At 40.2% G+C, this 18516-nt stretch overlaps 1 protein-coding gene across 10 annotated transcripts in view; it reads left to right on the forward strand.

The window, feature by feature from the left end:
- Positions 1-18516, forward strand: part of ptprub (protein tyrosine phosphatase receptor type Ub) — a 236546-nt gene that overhangs the window by 196635 nt on the left and 21395 nt on the right. For 5 of the 10 annotated variants that reach the window (XM_072679783.1, XM_072679782.1, XM_072679787.1 and 2 more), the window contains 8 exons: positions 611-749; positions 2669-2698; positions 2899-3059; positions 5100-5287; positions 9036-9108; positions 9898-9974; positions 11864-11881; positions 16636-16672. In XM_072679783.1, coding sequence (XP_072535884.1) covers positions 611-749; positions 2669-2698; positions 2899-3059; positions 5100-5287; positions 9036-9108; positions 9898-9974; positions 11864-11881; positions 16636-16672 — 723 coding nt within the window. The remainder of the gene's footprint in view (positions 1-610; positions 750-2668; positions 2699-2898; positions 3060-5099; positions 5288-9035; positions 9109-9897; positions 9975-11863; positions 11882-16635; positions 16673-18516) is intronic. The other 5 variants (XM_072679785.1, XM_072679790.1, XM_072679784.1 and 2 more) reach the window with 4 other exon arrangements.

Below are 18516 nucleotides of genomic sequence, written 5' to 3' on the forward strand. Positions count from 1 at the left end.
TGCAGACGGGCGCAGGGGATAAATAGTCATTTGGGTGTAGCTGATGTGTTCCTGCTGGAAGAAGCATGCTCCTGTCATGCTTGTATAACATTTGTTCCAAGATATTGACAGAGTTCAAATGCTTGGTTCTTTTTTTTTTCCTTGAATCCATGGGCTTTGTGTTCACTGGGAATGTTTCAAAATGTGCTGGATTCTTACAAATAACCCACTCACCCCCAGACAGATTTCCAAAGAGAGGTTTTATGGGAAATCGCTGTATACCACTAATATGTTCAGTCGTCCATTCATTGCCCTGGTTGCGTATTATTCCAGTTCCATTCCATGAAGTAATGAGTTCAGTGAAGGTACAAAACAGTCAGTGGTTTATCATACAAGGTACAGAGCCTCTGGTTCAATTAGTTTCATAACACCTAAGTAAACTGCAAATGTTCCAAAATATTATCAAGTACAGTTTAGTTAAGTGTTTTTTCATCAGTTGGTGGTTTTCAGTGAAACATGTTTTTGGGGTTAAGTTTTATACAGTTTTATAAACGGAAGTGTTTGAATGCCAATGGGTTCGCGTATGTTTTAATTGTCTATATATTTGCATAAATGTGTGTGTGTTCACCAGCGGCCTGTAAGGACCACCGGCGGGCTCTGGAGGTGTCCCAGCACTCTGAGGAGATGGGTTTGATCCTTGGTGTGTGTGCCGGCGGTCTGGTGGTGCTCATCCTGCTGCTAGGGGCCATCATCATCATCATAAAGAAAGGGTAAGCATCATATGGAACAACCTGTAGCTCATATTGTAGCCCATATTAGGTCTGTGACATGGCATGTTATGCTTTACCATAAATTACCATAAACCATGAATGGCTGCAGTGTGTATGCAACTTGAAAACTTGCACAGTACTGGATTTTTACATATAGATGAAACTCTTTTCCCAGTCCCTACTACTCTTTTCTGGTGTTGAGAAGCACTTATGGTTCACTTATGGTTGGAGTCGGCATAGCGTAAATGTTAGAAGCCAGCTATTTCTTATATAGCCTATCACTGAAGCCATCAGTCGCTCAGGACAGCCAAGTTAGCATTCTCCCATGTTGTAGCAGAGCAGCAGCATGGGACTTTCATCTTCTGAGATTATCTGGGTGTGAAATATTTAATTAAGGAGAGGCGCAATTCAATTACTCACTTAATTAGGCCTGGCCTGGCATCAGCCTGACCCAGAAACGAGCTGATAATTGGGTGGGAAAAGGTGTGCTTTTGGAGATAATTAGCATGCTTCTCCAAAGGTCTCCAGATCTAGGTGCAGATGAGAGAAATGACCCACGATCCATTGCATCTAGCTCACAGTGTCATCTCCACCAGCAGTCTGAGCAATGCCTCCTCTTGCTATCTCTCGCTCACACACATTTCCCAGTGTGATGCTGGGGCAGCTACTGAACAGATCCTGCGATGGACAAAGTGTGAAATATTCAGCTGTTACGTTAATGATGGGAGTAGCTCATATGTCAGCGCATCATCTTAAATTGCTGTGGGCATAGTAAAATGGATGAGCATGTTGAATTGAAGCTCTTTCTGTGTTATGTGCACACATTTAAAATTAAATTGGATAAAGGGCATCTGATATTTGAAGTACACAGTCTTATCAAAATATTATGACCACCTACCTAATAGTGGGAATAACCAACTTTGGCTGGGATGACACTAGTAAGATGTTGTGGCATGGACTGTATTGGGTGACGGAAGGTGTTTTTTTATAGCGGTTAACTTCTCCACAGTGACACGTTGATTGCTCTGTACCACTCGACATAGTTGTCGTTCCCCATAACAGACATAACAGTGCTGCCCCAAGGGCCATTGATGCCAGAGGGGAACGACAACTCCAGAGCAGTGGTGGAAAGCAATTGACAACTGTGGACCAGTTAACCTCTATAATAAACACCTTCTGTCACCTAATACAGTCTATGCCACAGCATCTCTCTATTGTCGTCCAAGCTAAGGGTGGTTATTCCCATTATTAGGTAGGTGGTCATAGTTTTCTCATATGACTGTGTATATTCATATTTGTGTATTTTCTTTCTAGCAAAATAAAAAATCTACAATTTATTAACTTTTTAAATCATGTTCTTTACATGTAAACATAAAAAACAACAATAGCATTAAGAAGATGTTAAGAAGATGTTCTGCCTCAGCCTACAACTAATATCCTTAAATGAAAACTTTGGGTGATAAGAAGATGGGATAATGTTTGATATTCTGTTCACAGCGGAAATACACAAAACAGTACTTAATTGAGAATTTCAGTATTTTTAAGTCTCCATCATTAGGACCAATTATGCTGCTAAGCCACCATGAAGTTGCTTCTGTGGCTGGTGATAGTGAAATTCTCTCTGGCAGCACAGCATTTGGTTGATTCATTAAAAGCTAACAAGGCAACATATTTGATTAGGCCATATCTGCTTTGGCTGCGGCTGTGTCTGTCACTGCCTAGGTGCTGCATGTGTCACATTGCTGGCGTGGCCAAAGCAAGCCTCTAACAGCCTGCCATTTTTCACACTAATCAGGGCACTGGCAATGCTTGCATCTCATGTCCCCTCTCCCTTATTCTCTTTCTCTCTCTCTGTGGCTCTCTCTCTCTCTCTCTCTACCTCTCTTTTTTCTCTCTTTCCTCTTTCTTCTCCTCTCCAGAAGGGACTACTACTCTTACTCTTACTATCCGTAAGTGGCTTTTCCTCCATTGCACACCATCATTTCCCATTGCTTTTAGCTTAGTGCTGTTTAGAGAGCACATCAGTAGAGTAACAATACCTCTCTCTCTCTCTCTCTATCCCTTTCTTTCTGTTTCTTCCTCTACCTTTCTCCATCTTTTTTTTTCTTTCTTCTTCTCTTTCACACTCTTTCTGTCTCTGTGTTATCAGTAGGAAGCCGGTGAACATGAATAAGACTCCCATTACCTACAGGCAGGAGAAGAGTAATATGATGGGCTCAATGGAGCGCAGCTTCGCTGACCAGAGCACACTGCAGGAGGACGAGAGAATGGCTCTGTCCTTTATGGATGCCCACACCTGCAGTACCCGCAGTAAGAGACAGCCATCTACACACACGCATGCACACACACACACACACACACATATCCATCAGATATGAGAAGCTCATATGTCATAAATATTAGAAACGTAACTGAAATACAACACAGTATTCAGAATAAACAGGTAATGCATTCTACATTTACATTTACAGCATTTAGCAGAGGCTCTTATCCAGAGCGACTTACAAAAGCGCTTTGCTATTTACTCAAGAATAACCTCAGCTAGTTTGAATAGACTAAAAATTCCAAGAGACCTCTAAGTTTAGACACTACTAAACACAAGTCAGTATGGAGACCATAATACTCTACTATATGCCCAAGTACTCTCTCAAGAGATGGGTCTTCAGTCTACGTTTGAAGACAGTGAGCGACTCTGCTGTTCGGACACCCAGGGGAAGTTTGTTCCACCACTTCGGTGCCAGGACAAAAAAAAGCCTGGACGCTTGTCTTCCGTGGATTTTAAGGGATGGGGGGTCAAGCCGAGCCGTACTTGAAGCTCAAAGGGCTCTTGGTGCGGATCAGCTTTTGACCATTGCCATCAAGTACGGAGGGGCTGGTCCGTTATTGGCTTTGTAGACCAGAATCAGGGTTTTGAATCTGATGTGGGAATCAGCTACAGGAAGCCAGTGAAGAGAACTCAGCAGTGGAGTGACATGGCTGAACTTAGAAACATTAAAGACGACCCGTGCCGCTGCATTCTGGATAAGAATCTAATACAGATAGAAATATGTGACCCACACTGGTGGCTTTTATACAATTCACTGCCAAGAAATCAAAACGTAGGGGAAAAAAGTCATGCTCATTATCACTGGTCATTTAGTGCTGGACTCAAGTGTACCATAACTCATACCTCAGATAATACCTCTTTTCCTGCAGTTTAGGTCATTTCCACCCTGTTCTGCCTTTCTGGAAATTTCAGCAGAGTTAAATTAATGACTCAGCTCGCCTACATCACCCCTGGCCCTCTCTATTCTATAGCAATTGTGCTGCTACATGCAGCTGAGCTACTATAGAAGTGCAAGAGCTAAATCACGATGCCTCCCATGGCCCACTGAACACCATTTAAACACAGTTCAGAAAGAAAGAAGCAAAGGGTTACTCATTGTGGCCAAACAGTTCTATGTATACATTTAGCTTGTTATTGATATGGATGTTTCTTTGAAAACATCCAATGCCAAAGGTCTCAGATATTGGTAAAAGTTGCCTAAGAGCTCAAATCTCTTTAGGTGCCCAAATGTTTGAATGGTGTTCCTTTTTAAACTCTAAAATTGAACAAAAACATAATGCACTAATATTGCTTAAACTGTTAAAAAGATCAGTTTTGTCTAACCACAGAACTAACAGGCCAGGGGTGCCCAAACTTTTTGCATGCCGTTCATAATGTTTGTGACCTAAACCTACACTGGTGTTTGTGACTGAATGACTTAATTAGTGCGGATGTAAGAAAACGATCAGTTTCTAGTTTTGATTGTAGGCCTTTGGTCACCTTTGGAGTTTGCTATTAGTCAGCATGAGACCAGAGGCAGATAAATAAAACATAGCTAATAGAGTTTGTGCCTTCTGATTCTAAGCTATCGTTATTGTGGAAATTGGGGCAGGAATACAAAATAATTTATTTGGCTCAAAACTGTTTGATTCAATGAACAATTAATAGTTCATGTTTGAATGAGGAGTTCTCTTGATCAAAATGAAGCATTAATGGCATATCTCAAAGCTGTCTCAAAGCTCTCTTGAGTCTGCAGCATGTTCTTCAGCATATATGCTGGCTATGTCTCACATTCCTCACTTCTGGCTGCTGTTTTACTTTCATGTACCACTTGAAGTCCTGAATTTATAATGTTCTCCACAGTCATGTTTATGAATACGTAATTACACAGGAGTTGAAAAAGACAATACCCAGGGTAGCTGTTTTTTATTTATTTATTTGTGTCTAGACATTTTCCCCATTAAACACTTCAGAGTAGTTAATGTGTGTGTGTGTGTGTGTGTGTGCGCGTGCGCCTGTGTCTGTTTGTGAATCTTTCTCCCCAGGTGATCCACGCAGTTCTATGAATGAGTCCAGCAGTCTGCTTGGTGGCTCGCCCCGGAGACAGTGTGGGCGTAAGGGCTCCCCTTACCACACGGGACAGCTTCATCCAGCTGTGCGTGTGGCCGATCTGCTGCAGCACATCAACCAGATGAAGACTGCAGAAGGCTATGGTTTCAAACAGGAGTATGAGGTGGGTGAAGCCGAATCAAAAAGACTAGGAAAAAAAGCCATCCTTTCTGGTGATGTATCCTGGTATTTTTGATAGTCCCACAGCTGTCCCCACAGATTGCTTCAATTCAACTTAGTCTAGTGACACCAACTACACTGTGGGATATTAATAAACCATCACTGTTAGAGTGGATAGCAGTGTTCATGGGAGCAGATGTCGTGCAGTCTTCTAAGGTCTCACATTGCGGCTGGTTTGTTCAAGGTGTTCAATCTGTTCAACATGATTGCAAGGGCGATTAGTCCGACTGGACCATTGTGGAGAGCCCCTTCTCTGCACATCCCACTATATACTTGCATATGCTCATATAACTCATAATGAAGAAATATGCACATACACAAATATCTCTGTTAGTGGCACAGCCATCTAAGTGTTTTGGGGAGATCACAAGTTTAGCCCCAGTGATCCATCTGTGGCCTGTATGACAGCATAATTGGCCTCACTCTCTGTGAGTAGGTAGGATGTCTGTCTCTCTCCACTCCATGGCTTAGCTTGATGCAATGCAAGTCAATGCTGACAAAACATAAATGACAGTTCTGTATTGAACTGTTCAGTAACACTGTGGTGGATACCAAGGTAGTGGATTGGAGATATTGGTAATGAATAACTTTCAAAGGATGCCATCTTTTTAACATCTTTGCAGAATTCAGGACCTAACATGTTTAGAAGCACCTAACATGTTTTTGTTGCAGGATTTACTACTGAGTTATATACTTCCTCTGGAAGCAATGGCAGCAGAAGAGCTCTTAATCAGTGCAATAAAAAAACAATACAGTAAATACAGAAATGTGCATGAACGTGTTAATATACTAACAATAAAATGAAATAAATATATATTCCAACGATTTCTGCATATAAAGGAATGAGTACAGTATGTTCAGGTGTAGTATGCTGAGGTAAACCAGGTTCGGTGTTGAACAAAGTGAAGCATTAGTTAGAATGGCTGGGGAAAACCACGCTGCCATTGGACTCCAGAGCAGTGAAAATATGAATCATGCTGTACCCCTGTCATTTTGACGGATGAATCTCGTTTCTGTAGATGCCAGGAGAATGCTATCTGCGCATATGCAGTGTCAACTGTAAAGTTTGGCTGAGGAGGAATAATGGTCTGGAGCAGTTGTTCATGACTTGGGCCCCTGGTTTCAGTGAAGGGAAATACTACTGACCCATCAATGGCCTTTTCTGTGCTTTCAAACTTTCTTTGTCATGACAGTGCCCTTGGGCACAAAGCGGGCTCCATAAAGTGGGTTTTCGTTTTTGGATTTGATGTGGTTGACTTGGTATACCTGATTTGGCCGGACCTCAGTCTTCTGGTAGGGACTGTAACACTGACTGGTTATCAAACACACATATGTGCCCAGTCTTGCTTGTGCTCTAAATGTGTGACTGAATGAACTAAAACAAATTCCCCACAGGCATTAAAAATATCAGATCCATATATTTAGTACGTAATGTTAATCAAAGAATACTAAGGAAGCTTAGTACCAACCCCAGGGGTAAGCCATAGAAACCCTGCCTCTCTGAAACATGTTCATAAAAAATAAAAGTGTACTATATTGCCTTTGTAGTAAACGTAACCTGTTACAAATAGGTTGTAGCTTTTTATTTGACCGTTCATGCATTGCATTCAGTTTGCTGTTTTCTTCAAGTAATTCTGGCTTATCACCACTTCTCCTTCACCTCTCTTCTCAGTGGTGTGTATGTGTGAACTGTGGGCTCTTCTGCCTCTGTTGTCAGCTTCCCCACAAGCAAAGCTGTGAGACAAAACATCTCTCTGTCCAATCAATGTGCCGGTACAAGCCAGCCCCTCTGGAACTGTGCTTGTAGACTCATTAAACTCCCCCTCCCCTCAAGTGGAACAGTCTTGGTCCAAAATCAATATACACACTCTTTGTGTGTGTCTATATGTGTTTGTGAGCATTTGTGAGTGCATGCACATATACTGCATGTGTGCGTGTGTGTGAGAGAAAGAGAGAGCTGACTTTATCGCTGGACCTCATAATGGAAAGAGATGAAACAAAGGGGAAAAGTCGGAGCTTAACCTCAAACCTTGGTTCATAAACCTTATTTCCCAGTGGAAGATGAACACTGGACATTGATCTATACCATGATGGAGGGATAAGGAGGAGAGACAAAGATGGAAATAGAGCTGCCCGAACTTGAACCCTCAGTGGTTTTCCCTCTAGGTCAAGGTTTGAAGAGTTTATTGATTGTTTTTGAGCAGGAAAGGACAAAACGTGTCTTACGTTAATGCTGGTGTTAGCCAGGAAGAGCAATAACTAGCGGACAGGAGTTCATTTGCAGTACAGCGGTCATAGCCAATAAACATCTAGCAGATTGTTTGTTGAAGTACGCCTCTAAACAACGATCTTGTGACATCACGGCATGCGCTTGGTTTGTTTAGATGTCTATGGTTCAAATGAACCACACCAGAGTTTGTCTAGAAACGGACAGGGACCCACCTGTTCAGGTGATCTCGACCCGCTTGTTTGATGCACACCAGAGTTCGAAAATCAGTGTTCAGTTTTATTCTAAGAAACAGGGTTTATTTTATTCGAACCCAAGCTGACAACTATAAACACATCATTAATAAGCATTAATTGACCCCTATGAGCACCTTGTGCAGATAATCCACTGGTTACATAATCCTTAAGTCCTTAATGCCATTGGACACAAGGGTGTTGGTTCACCTGTTGAGGAGTAGATTTATTGCATGCTTTTCTAATTATTTTACATTTCCTCTTTCAGATTGAGCTAAAATTAGATGTTTTTATGTTTTTCTGCTTTCCAATAATTTGGGGCAGTAATGGCCTGATTCATTGCCGATGGAAAGTGCAGATGACGAGCATTGCCCGTGAGTCCTAACTAAACTCACTCCTAACAAGAGCTTATGAGCCACTCTAGCTCCTCAGTGGCCTGTCATTACCTATAATGGACAGTAATTACTGTTGTTTGCTCTGTGGTTAAGTACTCCGTGTGAGCCCCCTCACCTGCTTTTTGTTCAGTCATCCAGTTCTGCCAAACAATACTCTTGAGGCGTTCTTGTGTGCTTGGCAGCCCTGAGGAGTGGAGTAGAGCATTTAGAGAGTTGCACTAGTTGTAAAGAGAAGGTGGCAGTGTGTAATCCTAGACTTTCTTTCTTGGCAGGGTTGTTTTGTGACTGGTAGGGGGTATAAAGTCTACTCTACTCTTTTCCTCTTCCTCTTCCTTTCTCCTTTTTTCTCTTTTTTGCAATGAATGGCAGGATGGTGTGTTTAGATTCTCTGCTTCTCTCTTTTTTTCTTATTTATTTATTTATTTATATATTTATATATTTATTTAGCAGCCCACCAACTGGGACTGATGTTGCCAGACCTCTCACAGAGGGACTGTGGCTAATGAGTGTTTATTTTAGTACATTGCCATAGCAACAAAGGAAACATGGACAAGCATAGAGTTTTTTTTAATGAGAAAAGATTTCTATGAGATTATACATTAGAATATCTTATCTCTCTTGGTATGTCCTGTCAAAGGCCTGAAATTTTGAAATGCATTAAGCTTACAGAGGAATCTTAACTCTGCCCAGCATTGCAGATGCTTACATGATTACATTCTCCTTGAAGTGTCAAAGGCTGTAAAAGTACTTCTGTGCTGAGAACATTAGTGATTTGTGATTTGACATTGAACATTTCTATATGAAAAGCTGACACACACACACTGATCTCTTTCCTAGAGCTTCTTTGAAGGCTGGGATGTCACAAAGAAGAAGGATAAAACAAAGGGAAGACATGATACGCTAATGGGTTGTGAGTTATCTTTTTAATCTTGTATTGAATAATTGTGCATGTGTCTGCATAAGTCTATTGCCACTGCCAAAATCTGTCAATACACTGCTTGAATCTCCAAAATGTCAATTTTACAGTAGAAGGACAAGGTCTTCTTAATGTTCAGTCAACGTAAGAAGAATTTATCCATTTTGGAACATTTCTTTTGGTTCATTCTTCAAGACAGCTGTCAGAACCAATTTGAACAGCAAGATTGAATTGAAAGAATAGCTGCTAGGGTCATATTATGTCAAAAGGTGAAAAACAGCAAAAATGTGTGTGTATATATATATATATATATATATATATATATATATATATATACATATATGCAATTTTTTAAGACTTGTTAGCCGACTGGACACATCAGTTGTTTCCAGGACTAATTTGGCTTAACGTTAACATCTAGTTGTTTAATGAGAGACAAGACACAAGATTTAAATCTATGGCTGGTGTGAGATGAATATTGCATGTAAATGTTCCTTTTCAACTTACAAGCAGAAACATGTCAGGATGTTTTGATGATTTGCATATTATGCACCATATAGCTTATATACTTTAATCTGATCAATTGGGGACACACAGAGTGTAAATTCAAGTTGTTAAATTACAGACAAGTAGATTCAGATTGCATGATCTAATGTGATGCTAATAAAAGCTGTGTATAAAATAGACATATTCAGCGCTCCAGCTAATACTTTTGGTTGTGTCTGTATGTGAATGTGTGTGTGTGTATGTGTGTGTGTGTGTGTGTGTTTGGATACATTTCAGATGATCGCCACCGAGTGAAGTTACACCCGCTGCTTGGGGATCCAAACTCCGACTACATCAATGCCAATTACATCGATGTGAGTCCTCAGACTTATCTGTCTTCACAGAACTACTGCTGTGTTTCTGTTTTTACCGACTTCCCCTTGTGTCTATTTCATATCTGTATTGGCTACCTCACTCTCTCTACTTGCTCTGACCGGAGGTATTGCAAACATCATTGTCCAATGGAGCTTCAGACTCATAATTGAGTTTTCACTGCAGAGGTGGTTTGGGTTTTGGTTTCGCTCTGTAGATGCTGTGTTATATTGATTGTGGTTCTGGCAAATCTAATTTGAGGAGATTATTGTCCAGTACAAACATTTAGGCTACCTACTAGATTTTTTAGTAAAGTGCTTAAGAAAGCTAGAAGGTCTTATGGTCTGCATGCCCCTTTGAAGGGCTTTGTTGATAATTCAACACATTAATCATGGTGAATTTCCATCAAGTCCACTCTTCTTCTAGTCAAAAGCCACCCAGCCGTCCTAGTAGGAGATATCCCCATTAAAGTCCCCCTTCCCTATAAAGCATTTACTGCCATATCTGGATGGCAAAGCCTCTTTTCACAGAAACGACTAAATCCGTAGGGAAACTGACACAGCTCACCTTGACTGTATGTCTGGCCCTGTTTAATACTTTATATGTTTCAAGGGGTGTATGAGTGGACTGTATTGCTTAATGGCATGAAATAAATTAAAGTCATTTTGAAATAGCCCTGGATCCGCTTGCAAGCAACCACAGATGCATACACTGTAAGAAACCTTCATGTATTTATTTATAGTCCTTAAGGTTTACTGTGATTGATAATTTAATGTAATTTCAGGCAAGCTTTGCTTCCTTCACATGCATTACTTAATTGAAGGCTGAATTAGTTTGTGTTTACCGTAAATAATTCTATTAATGAATAGCTGTTTACACTAACAGAAATATTGAAAAAGGGAGCACAGTCAAAAACCCATCAAAGCAAAAAGCATTGTGGATAAATTCATATTTCATTAAAAACCTGTATCCAGATTCTTTGATACCCCATCCATTAGCACCGTTCTTTCACATATTAAACAAAAAGAGAGAGAGAGAAAACTTGAAGCACATGAACCAATTTAGTGAGCATTTTTTCTTGGTTATTATCCAGTCTCTAAGTGTTGAGGATCATTAAGGGAGGAGCAAAGAAAGTGCTGTGGCTGAAAGTATAAAGGATGTGGTGGTGGTGTTCTTGCTGTTGTTGATGCTTTGTTTAAATTGGCAGTAAGAGGAGGCTTTTAAGGATTGTGTTAAGGTAAGTTCTGGCCTTTTATTTAGACTCCCATCATTATGATGGTGGCCATTAAGGTACAGGGCATGTGGGGCCAGGCTTTGCTAGCTGCACTCACACAATCGAGGGCTTTTACCAGTGTTCCCAGAATTAGCTTCCTGCAGAAACACCTGCATCGTAAGAGTAGTGTTTAGTTAGATGCCAGTTGGCCACAACTTTCAGATTATTAACTCAGTGGTTACTAGGTTACTAGGTTTTTCTTTTTCAGTTAGTTGCCATAAGGGAGTGTGCTTTTAGTGAGAGGCAGACTGTTAAATTATCATGTAAGCCTGTGTGAATACATTTACACATTAAAAACACACATACACTCCTCGCACATCAAACACACCCACACACGCACACTCTTATACAGCTACCTCGATTCCCATTTACACACTCATGTAAGTATATACATCCATTTCTAATGTCTTATGCTAACACTTCCTTCCTCTCTCTCTCTTTCTCTCTCTCTCTCTCTCTCTCTCTCTGCCCATTTCCGTCTCTCTCTCTGTTCTTCCGCTTCCTTTATGTAATCTGTCAAACCTCGTGCTCCCACAGCTCTTTCAGCTTCTCATTAACTAGCCTCTGTCTTCTCTTTTTCTACCCCCCTCCCCACCTCTACGACTTTGGACCCTGTAGATTCGGATAAACAGGGAAGTAAGTACTTCACTGCTCTTTCTTCTCTCTTTCACCTCTCCACCCTTTCCCTCTATCTCTCCCTCTTTATCCCACCCTACTCTCTTTGTACTGAAGGAGGGAATGCCTCTGAGGTGACGCTAATAAATCATGTGAAACATTGCTCACACTGTGCTTTCCTTGTTGTCTTTCCACACTTTCCACACTTTGTCCACCTCCCGAGGAGCGTCAGCTCCTCAACTCCATCTGTTCCGCATCCAAGCCTTATCATATATGATCTAGCCATTACAGTGTGACAAACTGACAGACAGACCATGCAGCTGTGTCAAAATACCTCTTTTCACAGAATATCTGAAGGTGGATAAATAAAACCAAAGATAACCTTTGTATATTGACTTAGTTCTATAAACCCTCGCAATCTCAGTTTGCAATGTGCAGTTCTCTGAGAAGGAAAAGGGATTTGTGCCATTGAAAGTCAGAGTGAATTCTTTCAGTCATTTTGCCTTAAAGCACATCCAGGAAAAGAAGCCATTTGCTTTTTTTTTTCTTTAGGTAACGTTTATCTATTTATTATTAATCTAGATTTCCTTTATAGATGTAGAAGCATGTTTAATGATGCACCTTGACCTGTGTTGTTTATTCAGATGACAATTCAGATACACAGTGCAAGCCAAATGTTTGGAGATACCAAACCATAAAAGAGGTCACTTTTAAAACAACTTTTCACATTTTATTTTTGGCCAGAAATAAGTAAATAAGGTAAAAATATTGAATATTTTAAATTCTTCTAAGCAGCCCGTCTGTGCCTTGATACAGCTTGATACACAACTTCTTGTATTCCCTCAAGAAAAGTCATGAGGAGCTCATTGGGACTTCTTTTTAAGATGTCAGTTCAACATACTGTGGGGTCCAAAATACCAACAAGTTGTAGAACTTTGAAAACATTCTGCCGAAAGAAGAAGAAATCTTACAGACTCTGCACTATTTCTAGACATATTCAAATGTAAGCTAATTTGTAAAATTGAGTTGACTTTTTTACAGTATTGTGAAGTTTATGCCAGCTCTTGTGCCTACTGCCATGAAAGCTACACAGAAAAAGGGGGACAAACCAAATACTAAGAAATTTAAAGATTCTGCACGTAACTAGGGTTGCTACGGTATGAGATTTCAGTTCATGTTATCACAGTTTACGATAATCCACAGTTCTTTCTATTGTTGTTGTTGTTGTTGTTCTTCTTCTTCTTCTTCTTCTTATTATTATTATTGTAATTATTAGTATTATTGTTATTTTTATTAGTAGTAGTAGTATACACAGACCCTTAAATGAATGAAAACAGGGTTTTTTGTTTGAACAAAATATTTGCTATAGTTAAAACAATTTATTAATGGAAGTACATTGTAAATCTCTCCCTTTTGAAAATTAATATATAAATGCTAATATATATATTATATATCTGCTAATTATTGTCTCTGTTAATTTATTGTTTGTTGTTTTGTTTTTTTAAACTATTAGACATTTTTTTAATTTGGTTGCATTTTTCCCCCTCAAAACTGACCTCCAGCAATTTTTATACCATGGTATATCTAAAACCTGTATACCGCTGCAACCCTACGTTCCACTTAAATTGTTATTATGACAAGATGATTTGTAATTAACAATTGTGCACTAAGAAAATAATAGAATTTTATTATAATAGAAATATAAATAGAAATAATAGAAAAAGTTTTCTTGGACCCTGCTGTATGGTTCTTTTCCTCTGGAAATGCATTCGATCATACATATACCATCTTAGAAACACAGTACAAACCTTTAAATACTTGTAAGTAAAGTGTATTCAAACCTTTGACTGGTACTGTACATCCTGTGAAGCCTTTTTCTTTAAAGTTTAATCCATTTATTGAGCATGTTCACAAGGGACAGTACTTTGTTCAACAAAGCACTGTGTCTAATAGTGTGTCAAAAACTCTGAACTTTTTTAAAAGGACCGTTGTGGCTTTTCGCTTCAAATCCTTTTAAGCTTCTATGTGCTGCTGGGCATTATTCAGTGAGAATCTGGGCAGGGCTCTTTCCTCCTAGCTATTCCAGCTGTGCCGGTAAAGAGCAGCGATTAGAAAAGAAAGGTGGTAGTCAAGGAGAATTCCAGTGCTGTTAAATCTCTGAACACTGGAGCTTTTGGGCTTGGAGCACTGGAACACTTGAGTTTGTAGCTTTACTCGCATAGAGAGATTGAGGATAAGGTAAATTCAGCAAAAGAGTAAGAATAGACTGAATCTCAAATGGGGGCAAAGGCATCTTCTGTGGTTTGTTCTTGCAGCGTGTCGACTTCCACGTGCAGTTGACAAGAGCTGACGGGTTCTACATCAGTCCCTCTTTGTTTGCACTAACATCGACCATAACATTAAAGCCTCGTAGTCCCACGCCACTTAGTGTGCATTTAAAAAGGCGAGACGAAAAGCTCGCTGTTCAGTCAGACATAATCTGAAAGTTGCTGCACGTAGCTACTCTGCTCTCTCCGAGCTACGCAAACTTGATCTAATGGTTTGTTTTGCCAAGGGAAAAACTTCAGGATCTCCCTGCACGAATCTTGCTTCCTTTGTACCGCTCCTCTGTTCTGGGTCTGTTTGAATATGTGTACGGATAATGGTTTGACTTTGAGACGGTCTATAAAGGAGGCGTTTTCCGTGTTCCTAAATGCAGCAGCAACAATGAAAGTCATGTCTCCATTATTTTCACTATTGTGTGTTTAATGAAAACAGATCCAATTTGCGGCAGCATCTCCAGATAGCTCCATGACAAAAGGCTGCCTTTGATGAATGGATTGCTTGCTTTGCGATACACAGCACGCCTCAAGTGACTTTCCATCTCCACCAGCGCCAAACATAGCACTGTGCTGAATATGTGAGTGTAGATGCTGCTGGTCTAGAAGTGTTCAGATATTTCGGAGTCGTGGGCTTGTTTGGAGAGAAGAGTTTTGACTGTAGTGCAGAGCCTGGATGGATTTGTCAGGAGACACATGTTTTCTCATTGACTTTATGGTGCCTCTTTTGCCAGAGACAAGTCAAGCATAGAGATACTCTACCATGGCCCACTCACTGTAACTGATAATCAACAACTTGTAGTCAATATCAATTACTGCTAACTGCTGTTCACACTATAATCGGAATTGGAAGTAAGCACAAGTCAGGTTAAACTCTAATGAAGGATCCTTTATAATAATCATTAAGCATAGCCCGACATGCTAAATCACAATTAGTATTCGTAGTGACTTACAGTGATAGGAGAACATTTTACATGTGTAAAATTAGGAGCCTATTTTGGTATAGCAGTGCAGTGACATTCTTGCCTGGACAAAGATTTGAACTTTTGACCTTGAATGTGTGGAGCCGGGATGATATTTGCTTTGCAATGAGAAAATCATTAGTGAAGAGTCTATGAAAACAAAAATGGAAATGAAACCACTAGGCACTGTATGTGTGTCAGTGTGTGCACAACGAGAAAAATGAGGCGCCAAGTTATCAGTTGTAATTGTTGGTTGTTATCTGGCCCAGATCAGGCGAGTGATAATAATAATGTTGGCCTGTTTATCAATGAAAAATATATCAACTAGCAATTATAGGTGCAATGATACACATGTTTTCTTGATTGCACAGGGCTCTAATTATGTACTGCACAGATTGGTTTGGCTCAGATCAATAAATGTTCTCAAATAGAACTTTTACAATCGCTTGCCGAATTGACTCTCTAAGAAAAAAAGACCCTGGTCCTGGAGGATACCATGTCCTACACATTTTAGTGGTTTCCTGCTCTAACACACTACCAAGATAGGATGGGTCCTGTGTGCTATGAAAAGTTCTTCTTAGTAGCCTTGGTACCACAAGTGGAACAGTCTATCCAGGCTGCATTTTAAACAAACTCTGCTATGGAGGCTTTGTTTTCCACCATTTTCCACTATTTTCATGGTGCTGTTTTTTATGCTTTTTGCCCCCCTGCGTTGTATGTGTGCAGAGAGCTGTGGGTAACTGAGTGCAGCCCCTAACATAAGCTGCATTTGTGGGCTGTATATGAAGGATCCTTTACATTGGAACATCCTAATATGACGTATCAACCGATTATTCAGCCAAATTGGGCTGCAGCCTAGGCTTTAGAATGCAGCTACTGTCGTCAGCTCAGGTAGGGCGTGTTAATTAGCTGATTAGCTGGATCAGGTGAGTTAGGAGGGCAGGGCCTGGGCACAGAGGACTTGGGAACCACTAAAATAAGACATCACAAATCGCCACCCCAACAAGTATGTGTGTGTGTGTGTGTAGCATAAGCCCAGCCCCATTCCCCTCCCACTGTACTCTGATAAGATGCACCCATGCAGTATGTCTAGTTTTCAGCACTGACAGTAGTTCACAGCTCAGAGATTTTGATTGACTGTTTTGAATGTTTTAATATATTTCTTCCACTTTTTGATGCTATATTAAAATTGATGTAATCTAAGCGCTGATAGATCTCAGGGAAACCTAGTCATTCATTCGAAAGGGCAGATCCTTCAAAGTCTAAAGTGCTAATCTTAAAAAGCATTTTAAGATTAGCAGTTAAATGAGGTTCAGAGAGGAAGGTTAAAAAATGAAGAAGGATAGCAGAGTGAAAGTGAAAGCGAGAGAGCTGGTGGGAAAGAAGTAGGCAGTGGAAGTGAGAGAGAGGAAAAGAGAGCGAGAGAGATGCTCATCTGGCTGTGCCCAAGGCACAGATGGCTTACTCAGCATGTCCACTTTTGCCTGTCTTTCAGGGCTACCATCGATCCAACCACTTCATCGCCACACAGGGTGAGTATCTCTGCATGCCCTGCGCTGGAGTGCCAGTGTGCCTCCATGCGTGCATGTCTGTGTATGTGTGTGTGTGTGTGTAAGTGTGTTTGTGTCTGTCCAGCAAGCTGAGATCCCATGGGGTCGGAGTAAGTCTTCCTCAAACACCTCATTAGAGTGTGCGTGGGTGTGTATGTGTGTGTGTGTGTGTGTGAGTGAGAGAGAGAGAGAGAGAGAGAGAGAAAGAAGGAGAGATGGAGAAGGATGACCGAGGTAGGGAGGACACACACATTCTAACTGGAGCTAATAGCTTCTGAGCAGTGATAATTATAGCTGTAAACAGTATGTAGGGCAGTGTGAAGAGAGGTAGTCTTGCAGAGCGAAGGATTACTGCCTGCTGTCTTCATACCTGACCCCCACCATCTCACCCACTACAACACCTTCAAGCTCTTTGTGTGTGACATTTTTCAGAATAAAAATGCCCTGAGTGTAGAGGAAAACCAATAAAAGCAGAATGAACCTCCAATATCTGAACCAGCAAAATGACGAAGTGCTTTATTATAATTATTATTATAGATATTTTATTTTATTTTATAAAAAAAAACACTACACATACTACAAAAGTTATGTGGTTTTAGTACAATAATAATAGGCAGTGTGTTGTAAACATTACAATGTGTGTGTAACATAGTATCTTATTGTATCAGTGCTAGCATGTTGGCTAGTATCTTATCTTGAATCTAATGCTGCATTTGAACAGAGCTCATCATTCTGAATTTATGATGAGAAAATGAGAAAATGCCCACTCAGCTGGGAACTCCTGCTCTAAAGACCGGATTGTATTCCCATCTCTGCAGCATATGACATTAGATCAACGGGGACAGTCACACAAGTAACACTAATAACATATCACTTGTCCACTTTTTTTAAAAGGTTATAGAAGTAAAAGTAATAGTATAAGTCTTTGCTAGTGTGTCTGAGTGTCTGTGACAAATGTAGACACCCTTTTACTGTATTGAAATGAATTACTATGAATTTTGTGAATCAGAACAGCCTCACTCTAAATATATGGAAGTCATTCTATTAACCAGGTGTCAAATGTTTTTCATATCAATACATGTTCTTAAATGGAACTTATAGAATGCCTACAATGTCAGGGTGGTACATGATAGGATTGGTAAATTTGCTAAAATGACCACAGCTCATCAAGTTCCTGACCTAGCAAACCATGTCAATCAATTTGATATATATTTGCATTAATAACTATATTAAAATCTATATAAAAACCTCAGATGAGATGGTTGGGTTAAACTTGACGGACCCTGTCAGACTTTTAGGGCAAACAATATACAATGTAAATGTAAAAGAATGTCAAAATCTTTTTCCTTTCTGCTTCAAACACACATTGGCACATTTTGGTGTTGGATGCACCCCATCAAGCATTCCATTCACAAAAGGCACTTGTTTTGTAGAACGACTGATGTGTATATTATACTATAGTACAGCTAGAAAAGAATAGAAGTGCTTTATTCATGCCGAAGGAAATTGTAGATGTCTGACCCTACACCATGAAAATCAAACGTGTTTGTGTGTGAGTGAGAGAAGGAGAGACAGAGGATTTCACACTTAAGCTTGCTCCAGCCAGCGCAAGTGTCTCAGGTCTCTCAGCCATTTGATCAAAGTCACTCAAGGTCCCCCCCCTCCCATCCTCTCCTCATATTTCAAAATTCCCTTAAATAAATCATAGTCTGTGTGTGGCATATGTGTCTTCCCTCTACTTAATTTCAGAGCATGCTCTCCTGATGGGGGAAATTTAGCTTTCTCTTGTAGCAAGCCACATCCTTTGCTGATGTTTAAAAGCGTCT

This window comes from Salminus brasiliensis, chromosome 5 (genome assembly GCF_030463535.1).
Source record: "Salminus brasiliensis chromosome 5, fSalBra1.hap2, whole genome shotgun sequence".
NCBI classification, from domain to species: Eukaryota; Metazoa; Chordata; class Actinopteri; order Characiformes; family Bryconidae; genus Salminus; species Salminus brasiliensis.